This window comes from Coregonus lavaretus (assembly GCF_964263955.1).
Source record: "Coregonus lavaretus genome assembly, contig: HAP1_SCAFFOLD_9784, whole genome shotgun sequence".
Lineage (NCBI taxonomy): Eukaryota > Metazoa > Chordata > Actinopteri > Salmoniformes > Salmonidae > Coregonus > Coregonus lavaretus.
In genome coordinates, this window is record NW_028165827.1 from 915 (window position 1) to 11,028 (window position 10,114).

Consider the following 10,114-nt stretch of genomic DNA (forward strand, 5'->3'; position numbering starts at 1 on the left):
GTTGCTGTTTGGGTGGTGGACCGTTCTTGATACACACAGGAAACTGTGGAGCGTGAAAAATCCTTCTTTAACCTTGTCTCCTCCCCTTCATCTACACTGATTGAACTGGATTTAACAAGTGGCATCAATAAGGGATCATAGCTTTCACCTGGATTCACCTGGTCAGTCTATGTCATGGAAAGAGTAGGTGTTCATAATGTTTTGTACACTCAGTTGGGCATTTACCAGCCTCATTCTTTCTCCCACAATCTATTCCAGAGTACCTGCTGCAGCAACAAACATAGCAACTTTCATTTCCTTTTTTGGAAATGGAGTGGAAGAGAAGTGGGGGCGGGAGGGAGGGGGGGGGGGGGGGGGGGGGGGGTCCACACAAAGAAATGATTTCATGTTATTTTGGAGAGCAGCTTGAACTCCTGTAAGACCAATGAGAATGGAACTGCAGAGTGGTGTTTTCAGGACAAACAGGGGGGGGGCGAGAGAAGAGAGGAGAGAGGGTGAGAGATGAGATGGAAGGGAGGGGTGAAGGAGGACGGGAGAGGAGAGGAGAGTGAAGGCAGGCTAAGGGGGGTCGAAAGATGAGGAGAGAGCGAGAGAAGATAGGGAGGCTGACGGAGGGTGAGAAAGGGGTGAGAGATGAGAGGCGAGAGAGAAGACAGGGAGGCAGGGTAAGGGATAAGGGAGGGGGACAGATGAGCGGAGAGGGAGAGGTTGAAAGAGAGAGTAAGGGATAAAAGGGGAGGGTGGCAGGGTGAGGAAGAGGTGAGTGAAGGGTTAGGGGGCTTAGGCATCCGGCGAAAAGGACTCCGGGAGACAGGAATATAATAATGTGGGGTTATCTGTTAGCCTGTTGTGTGTTCCTCTGAACACGTCATCCTGGTTCATATTAGAACAGATGTACTCTAGTCCAGGTCAGCCCAGGTCACTAAGCCAGGACCCTGAGATACAGACTTACAATGTAGGATCTCTGTGTGTGGGTTTGTGGGTATTTTGTAAGTGCCAACATTCCAACTCTACCTAGGTTGTGATCCAGGGTGTATTGTTGTAATTAATCCTTGCTGTGTTTGTGCCTGCGTTTACGCACCCGTTTGTGTGTGTGTCCTTAATGTTTGTGTGTGTGTTTGTGTTATGTGTGTGTTAACTATCTATAACCTGCTGCTGTAAACCCTCCAGATACCCGTACCTGTGGCATGGCCAACTGCCAGTACGGCTGTGAGGTGCTGAAGGGAGAGGTGCGCTGCCAGTGCCCGTCGCCAGGGCTTCAGCTGGCGCCGGATGGAAGAACCTGTGTGGGTATGTTCTGTTCTAGTGTTAAATATATCAGCACGCACGTAAGCGTACACACACACAACAAGGTGTGTGAGCTTATTCAATTATTCAATGTCAGAAGCGTTACATATTTTATTTTTTCAAAGTCTTGTCAGCTTTGAATTTGCCGAAATTTGGTTGCCACAGAGCTCGATAAAATACCTTTGGCAGCAATGAAAACACGATATAGAAATATCTAATTAGACCCTGAACGGGGAAGACAGCAGCAGGGAGAAAAACCTACCTGATATTCTCAAACACTCTTCACTTTTTGCTTGTCCATTGGCATTCTGATAGTCCTTGACAACCTCAACGGTGATTCCCTCTCTCCCTCTCTCTCTCACGCTCTCTCTTTTTCTCTATCGCTCTCTCTTTCTCTCTTTCTGAGCTACTAATTACATTTTTACTACGTGGAGACTGCATAAGGGCCTTTCTTAATGAAGGTGACTGACTGAAGTTCACTGGGAGTAAAACGACCAGGGATCTCTCTCTCTCTCTCTTTTAAATGCCACCACTCAGATGAGTAAATCTCAGATGGACAAATTGAAGCAGTTCATCCGTGTCACATCTAAATGCAGGCTCTGTCGATTGGCTCAGCTTAAATACAAGCTCTGTCGATTGGCTCGGCTGAGCCTTCCGGCGATGCACACTAGTCACAGTTTGAGACTGAGGGGAGGCAGGGGGGGTGTGGCTTCAAAACAGAGGCACATCAATCATTGTTGTAGAAGGAGAGAGAGGTTCCTAGCCCACAGGTGTTACAACGACTCTGGAAATATTTGAGGAGACCCCTTGAACCCTTTTCGGAAAGAGGAGTTTTTTTTATGGAAGAGGGTGTCTGCTTTAAATCAACACTAAGGTCAAGGGTCACCAGATAGAGTTGATAGCTGTTCCAGGGTAGGATGATTTGGATGAGTTATATGTCTGGTCCAGTCTACTAGTCGTGTTGTTCCTCTGGCAACTGAAGAAGCCTATGGCAAGCCCATGGCAAGCCCATGTCAAATCCCTCAGAAACTGCTAAATAAATCAGAAATGCAAAAATTTGACGTGGGCTAGGCCTATATTGACAAGCGATGGAGATTGAGAGGCGAGAGAAACATGTTGAGGACAATACGCTATGATTAATGAGTAATCCTGGGATTAATGAGTGCTAATTAATGATTAACTCCTGCGATTTTTGGATTGTTCCAGAAACTAGACAGCTTCATATTTCATTTTTCCTTCTCATAAAAAATGGCCAATTAATCAAAGGGTTTGTCAGCAGAAAAAACAGCTATCCAGAACTGAATACAAGCCGATAAACACTAAATACGAAGTGATTGAATGAAACGGCACTGTTCTTTCTAGACGACCAGTTATTTTCATGGGTAGGTTTTCAGACAGAAAAGCAATGGTTGATTGGAAACCTTGTACACATTTTGGCCTATTGTAGGCTACTCTATAGTATGCATCCATCTTTCTCTTAGACTCTCCATAACACTGTATGTTTCAAGTTGGCGTAACTGTCAGAGTTGTTTCAATCATGCAACATTTTACAGCACATTAAATAAAATAGACTCACCAAAGCCAGTAGTCCTTTCAATGTATTCCTACCCATGTAGCTACAGAGGTGATTTGAGTCTACCCTGACAGAATAAGCTCTTTAAAACCTTCACAACCTTGGTGTGTATTGTTCTGATCGTAGGATTTAATGCATAATCGGCTTTCGTTCGTGTTTGAATAAACCCAAAAGAGAGAAAAGTCCTGTGAAAGAGAGGAAGTGCTGTTCTTTTGAAAGATGCAGATTAAACTGTAGGCTATATTTATGGATTTATTCATTTAATACATACAATATGCGTTGATGTGTTGCTAGCCAACCTTACACATAGATAATTATATTTCCATTGATTTACATGGATATATATGGCTTTGGTATAGGTAAAACTATATGTATATTAATGAATTGAAACCCTGAAGAAGGTAGGCTAGCTGATTTAAACGTTGGTATTTATTACATGTATTGAATCAGAGCCTGATATTGTACAGCCCTCCCTTCTTAGTATTAATACCTCTCCTTCTAAGTATTAATAAATAATAAACTCTGAACTGTAGTTTAATCTGTAATGTTCTTACTTTCAGATGTGGACGAGTGTGCGACCGGCATGGCCATGTGTCCCCGGTTCCGTAAGTGCATCAACACCTTCGGGAGTTACATCTGCAAGTGTCACGAGGGCTTCGACCTGCAATACATCAACGGGAAGTACCAGTGCGTAGGTACGTAATGAGGTCATCCAAGCTTCCACACGCCTTACCTGGGGTTTAAGGGTCAAAAGGTCAACAGACAGGCTTGTTGAAATGTTGTGACCCATCACTGAGTCATCGCGTCTGGAGCGCAGGTGTTGTTTTTACATTAATTATTTTAAGAGAGAGATAAGAAGAAAGAGAGAGAGGGTGGGGGAGAGAGAGAGAGAGGGGGAGGGGAAAGAAAGAAAGAAAGAAAGAGCATTACCTTTCTTTCTTTCTTTCTTTCTTTCTTTCTTTCTTTCTTTCTTTCTTTCTTTCTTTCTTTCTTTCTTTCTTTCTTTCTTTCTTTCTTTCTTTCTTTCTTTCTTTCTTTCTTTCTTTCTTTCTTTCTCTTTCCCTCCCTCCCTCCCTCATACTCAGCTGTGTGGTTCTCCTGTCTTTCAGATGTGGATGAGTGCTCCTCAGGCCAAAACCACTGCAACAGTTTCGCCACCTGCTATAACACGCCTGGCTCCTACAAGTGCAAGTGCAAAGACGGCTACAGGGGGATGGGCCACGACTGCAAACGTAAGCTGGGCCACTGAATGGCCCCACGGCCCCTCTCTTTTTAAAGGGGACAGGGCCCCCCTTTTTTATTTTATTTGGTCGTGTTTTTTTGAAGGCTGGAGGGTTGAAGAGATTACGGGTAGGAAAAGTAGTCTGCAACTTAAGAGCAATGGGCTGAAATTCTTGTCTTTTGTAATGGCTGTCACTCATGAGTGAGATAACCCCCGCCCCTTACCGTCTGGTACGGTCTTAAAGAGCGTCGACTCCGTCTTGACGTCTGGCCATTGTGATCTTTAAAGACAAAAAAAAAAAAGGGTCAGTCAAACATCTCATTCTTTTACTTCTTCGTCTGGCTGGTGTCTCCTTCCACTAACTTGACAGACCACTCTGATGCCTGTCTCTTTTGTCTTTGTTGTCGCTGTTCACACAGCGGCTCAATGGCAAAAGAAAAGTAATCTATTATCATTATATCCCCAGTAGTTTAATCTTTTGACTGAACTGCTGTACGCCAGTCAGTGTCTGCATCCCAAATGGCACCCTATTCCCTATATAGTGCACTACTTTGGACCAGAACGCTTATATGCCCTGGTCAAAAGTAGTGCACTTTATAGGGAAAAGGGTGCCGTTTGGGATGCTGCCAGTGTAGCTAGCAGCACACAGAACCCTCCCTCCCGCCTAGAGCACTGGCAGAATCCCGACACTGGTATTTGAAACAATCTGTCGCCTTACCGTTCGGTGTGATACAGAAGTGGCTTGAGGGGGAGAGGGTTGATTTGCGATATCCTATTTGTGTGTCACATATCAAAGCCCCTCTGTAACCCGAGAAAGCGTGAGCCGAGACTCTCTTTGAGGACTCTCTTTGAGAAGCCCCACACCCCTACCCTCACCCCCCTTCAGTCCTCAATCATGAAGCCCTTTTTCCTCAAGTTGTCCCTAAATGCCTTTTCTACTCTGCCCTCCGACCTGTGGAATGTGAGGACGTACAATAGGAGATGGGTCTCGTGTCTCTCCTTTATGACACCAGAGGCTTTGTGGGTGATCCTAAGGCAGGGATTTTTATAGGTGTGGTTGGTATCACTCCACACAGGAATACCAGCTAGCTGTCTGGCTGGCTGGCTGTCTGGCTTTCTAGCTGTCTGTCTGGCTGTTTGGCTGTCTGTCTGGCTTTAGCTCAGGGCTGAGAACTCTTGACTAAAAGCAACAGAGAGAAGGGTTAATGTCTATTTGGAATAGAGGGAGCTGCTCTATCAGGGGATAAAGTGGAAATGAACGTTACAAAATGAAGACGGGTGATTTTACTGATGAGAGTGTAATGCGTCTTGATTATATGGGAATGATTTGGTTTCAAAGATAAGATCTTTAAAGTCCCTTAATGAGGGGAAGTATGCTTTATGGATACAGAGATAAAGCTGGTTGCTTGGTTACTCAGGTAAAGTCATTGCAGATGAAAGAGCTGGCCTTTCTTTCAAAGGGTCAGTTGGTCACTGTAGTCACCACCTCTTAATGTCTCATTAACACCGAAGCATTCAGGATGGTGTTCATTAAGCACCAAACAGAGAAAATAAATACACTGAAACAGGGAGGGACTATCTGGACACCTCCAATTAGAACCGCACATTTGTTTTCTGTTGCAAAACATTTTCAAATGTTTTTATGTTGCATTCCCTAATGAACACAACCCAGATTTCAGTTGTCAATCCATTTCCTGTCTTCTTTTTCCTTCCAGCCATTCCCAAGGTGGTCATCGATCCCCCCAGGTTCCCCCCGAACCACCACAACATTATCCCTGACTCAGACCGAAAGAGGACCACCACCACGATCCGACCGCCCATGACCGCCAAGAGAGTCACCCCCACCACCCCCAAAAGAACCACAACCACTCCCAAACCAACAACTACCACTACCACTACTACTAGAGCACCTACTACAGCCACACCACCACCACCACCCCCACCTCCTCCAAGAACGATGCCCCCCGCCCCTCGTAAGCCAGTGGTCCCCACGAGACGACCAATCATACCCACCAGGAGACCCCCTGTGGTCACCCGTAAGCCATACGTGCCCCCACGGCGTCCCCCCATCCCCTCTCCACCGCCCCCCACCCGCAGGACACCCCCTGTGGTGCCCACCCGCCGCCCGCCACCCCCAAAACAGCCCGAGCCGGTCACCCCAGTACACAACACCATCGAGAAGGAGGTCACCAAACAGAGAGGCGACGTCCACAGTAAGTCTGCTTTTTTGTTTTGCTTGAGATTTACATTGACTGTTATGCGTGTGTGTATAGCATCCATAAACTTCTGAATTTCCACCTCAGCTACTTTTCAGCAGATTTGATTGGGAGATTTGATAAAAAATATAAATATGTGGTCAAGTTATCTTGAAAAGATGCTTGACAAGTTTCTGCAAACCGGATGTGACCACATTTGCATATCCATATTTATTTCAGTCGCTTCGTAATATATCAGGCATGATTGTGAAATATGTCCATCCGACCATCCCCAATGACAGAACGAAAACACTTCACAGCAAATCAGTTGTGAAGCGGTCCAGAGAAATGAAGTGTGTATTATTATTATCTTAACCCATTTTCAACAGAAACTGGAGAACATCTGAATGCCATTGAACTGAGGGGGTTTGTCAGTCTTTTGCCAAAGTATAGTCTACTATCTATCTAGGCCAGTACAGGGGTGGCAATAGAGGATAGAGAAACATTATTTTAACACAGTTAAAGGGGAATGGAAACACTTTAGGAAGTCAATCTAAATCCTAGTGTTTCCATTCCCCTTTAAGGGCTCACCATATGATAATACCGTTTGCAATGCAGTTATTGACAATAATTCACCTAGTTGTTATTGTACCAGACTTGACCTTACACAGTTAGCCTGCACTAGAACACACTAGCGTGGTACCAGATCTGTCTTGTCAACTCCAATGGTCAGTGTGACGTTATAAACAGATCTGCAATCAGGCTAATACTGGATTACAAAAATGTAAAAATCACAGTGCCCATTTGAACACTGTTGATTAAAAGTCATCGCCAAGGCCCTCTGACATCAATAGCCTGTGAGGATGAAAGGGTGGCGGTGCAGCAGTCATTGTGCATGCTGGGAGGTGAGATCGTGTTTCCCACCGACCTAGCCAGATGGCCTCACATAATTAGAAAATTAAAAAACTAGGAGGTAGATTGCATTCACATCAGTTTGCATTATTTGGAGGACGACATCAATTTATTCAGCAGAATAGCCTCGGAGAATGTCTTTGAAATGTGTTGTTTGAATAAGACGAGCGGGAGAGGAAAGGATGTTGCCCTGGCGATATCAATAGAATATTTTAATTGGATTGTGATTCAAGAGGACAAGAATGATCGTCAAAGCATAAGGAACTTGTCTGATTAAAGTGGTTCAGAACTCGGAGGCATCAGCTTGTTTGTACTGTATGATTTTGTTTACTTTTAGTAAAATAAATTAAATTACGTTAAAAAAAAATTGTAAAGTAAAAGTTAACTTTTAGTACTTTTAGCTCGGAATTGGGAATCTGCAGATTGCCCTGTAATTGTCTTGTTGCGAGCGCTAACCACTTTCTTGGCCCTGTTCGAATCATTTTGAAGATGCATCCTCCCTTCCATTCCTTCCTTGAAGTGATCACAGCAAAGAAGCACCCCAGGAAAACTCTGTCTTCTTACCCACACAAACATTTCAGAAATGTGTCACCATCGGCTGATCATATTCCTCTTTAAAGGGATAGTTTTTCAGGTTTTTTTCCCCAATCTTAATTGTTTTATTACCTCAAGAGTGTAAACACAGATATTCTGGAGTGCTATTGTTGCAATATAAGTATGATTTTGGAACAGAAGTGTTTTCCAAAGATTTTTTGTCCCACGTTCATTCTCACATCCCAGGCATTCTTTATTTCACACAGCTTTTCATAAAGCTTTGATTTCAATTCTAATACAAACCCTTCACTTCTCTTGAGGTAAGAAAACAATTATGAATTGGGTAAAAATCCAGAAAACTATCCCTTTAAGACACATTGAAAAAGCCTGTGCTTGTCTTGGTTGACAGAGTATATGAAAATCCCCCCTTGAGTTTTAGCCCTATCGACTGCCCAAATATTTGCCACTAAATTAAACAAGACAGGGTCAAGAGGAGCGCTAGCGACAAGGACAGCTAACACAGTGGAGTAAACCCGATTTATTAAGCGTGGGAGTGCAGCTGCTGGCCGAGGGAGATTGATTCCCTGAAGAAATACTTAGCCCTTTGTTTCTCACAGTGTAAAGTGGCACTTTACACTATAGTGTCCAACTGCCAGGGTCAAATACATTTCTGCTATTGTCGTGTTAATGGAAGAGAAACGCTAGCCTGGTCCCAGGCCTGCTTATGCTGTCTTGCCAATTCCTATGGTGAAAGGAGTTGGCAAGTCAGCACAAACAGATCTGAAACCAGGCTATCTGAACAGTATGTGTTTATACAAACATTGACCGGTTGCCATTCATCCTGTGAGGTGACTTTAATTCACAACAAAGCTAAGCTGGACAAACAAAGCTATTTTGTTGCTGCTACATTCACACCTTGCAGGTTATTGTTAACCTGACACCCATCCAGCCAACTTGGCTGGGAGTAGCATAGCCTTAGACAAAATAACATTGACAGGCTTCAGTAGGGCAGACCGTGGTTGAAATTGTATACTGAACAAAAATATAAACGCAACATGCAACAATTTCAACGATTTTACTGAGTTACAGTTCATATAAGGAAATCAGTCAATTGAAATGCATTCATTAGGCCCTGTTTTATGGATTTCACATGACTGGGCAGGGGCGCATACATGGGTGGGCCTAGGAGGGCATAGGCCCACCCAGTGGGGAGCCAGGTCCAGCCAATCAGAATGAGTTTTTCCCTACAAAAGGGCTTTATTACAGACAGAAATACTCCTCAGTTTCATCAGCTGTCCGGGTGGCTGGTCTCAAATGATCCCGCAGATGAAGAAGCCGGATGTGGAGGTCCTTGGCTGGCGCGGTTACATATGGTCTGCGGTTGTGAGGCCGGTTGGATGTACTGCCAAATTCTCTAAAACAACATTGGAGACAGTCTTATGGTAGAGAAATTAACATTCAGTTCTCTGGCAACAGATCTGGTGGACATTCCTATAGTCAGCATGCCAATTGCGTGCTCCCTCAAAACTTAAGACATCTGTGGCATTGTGTTGTGTGACAAAACTGCACATTTAAGAGTGGCCTTTTATTGTCCCCAGCATAAGGTGCACCTTTGTAATGATCATGCTGTTTAATCAGCTTCTTGATATGCCACACCGGTCAGGTGGATGGATTATGTTGTCAAAGGAGAAATGCTCACTAACAGGGATATAAACACATTTGTTCACAACATTTGAGAGAAATAAGCTTTTTGTGCGTATGGAACATTTTCGGGGAACTTTTATTTCAGCTCCTGAATCATGGGACCAACACTTTACATGTTGCGTTCATATTCTTGTTCAGTATATTTGCTTTCTTTCAAAACGATTTAATCTCTTTTGATTGAGCCTGCATGGAGTGCCATGTGGGCTGTGTTTACATTTTAACGATCATTCCATTGGTTGCATTGTGCTAGGCTGTTTCTCAACATTGACCCAGCTGAAGGTGGTTCCATTGTGCTAGGCTGTTTCTCAACATTGAACCAGCTGAAAGTGGTTCCATTGTGCTAGGCTGTTTCTCAACATTGACCCAGCTGAAGGAGGTTCCATTGTGCTAGGCTGTTTCTCAACATTGACCCAGCTGAAGGTGGTTCCATTGTGCTAGGCTGTTTCTCAACATTGACCCAGCTGAAGATGCCTACATACAGGGCACTACACTCTTAGAAAAATGGTTCCAACCAAGGGTTCTGCAGCTGTCCCTGTAAGATAACCATTTTTGGTTCCAGATAGAACTATTTTGTGTGCCATGTAGAACCCTCTGGGTTTCTACATGGAATCCAAAAGGGTTCTACCTGGAACCAAAAGGGGTTCTTCGAAGGGTTCTCCTATGGGGACAGCAGAATAACCCTTTTTG

The 10,114-nt window shown here is 44.2% G+C and overlaps 1 protein-coding gene across 1 annotated transcript; it reads left to right on the plus strand.

The window, feature by feature from the left end:
* Nucleotides 1–575: 575 nt before the first annotated feature.
* LOC311115445 (uncharacterized protein) lies at nucleotides 576–6,295 on the plus strand (the record flags this gene model as incomplete). The annotated part of the gene is made up of 5 exons (XM_084190624.1): nucleotides 576–615; nucleotides 1,171–1,290; nucleotides 3,421–3,555; nucleotides 3,970–4,092; nucleotides 5,798–6,295. Coding segments are annotated over 5 exons (916 nt in total), but the record flags the coding sequence as incomplete, so codon positions are not given.
* Between the last annotated feature and the right edge of the window lie 3,819 nt (nucleotides 6,296–10,114).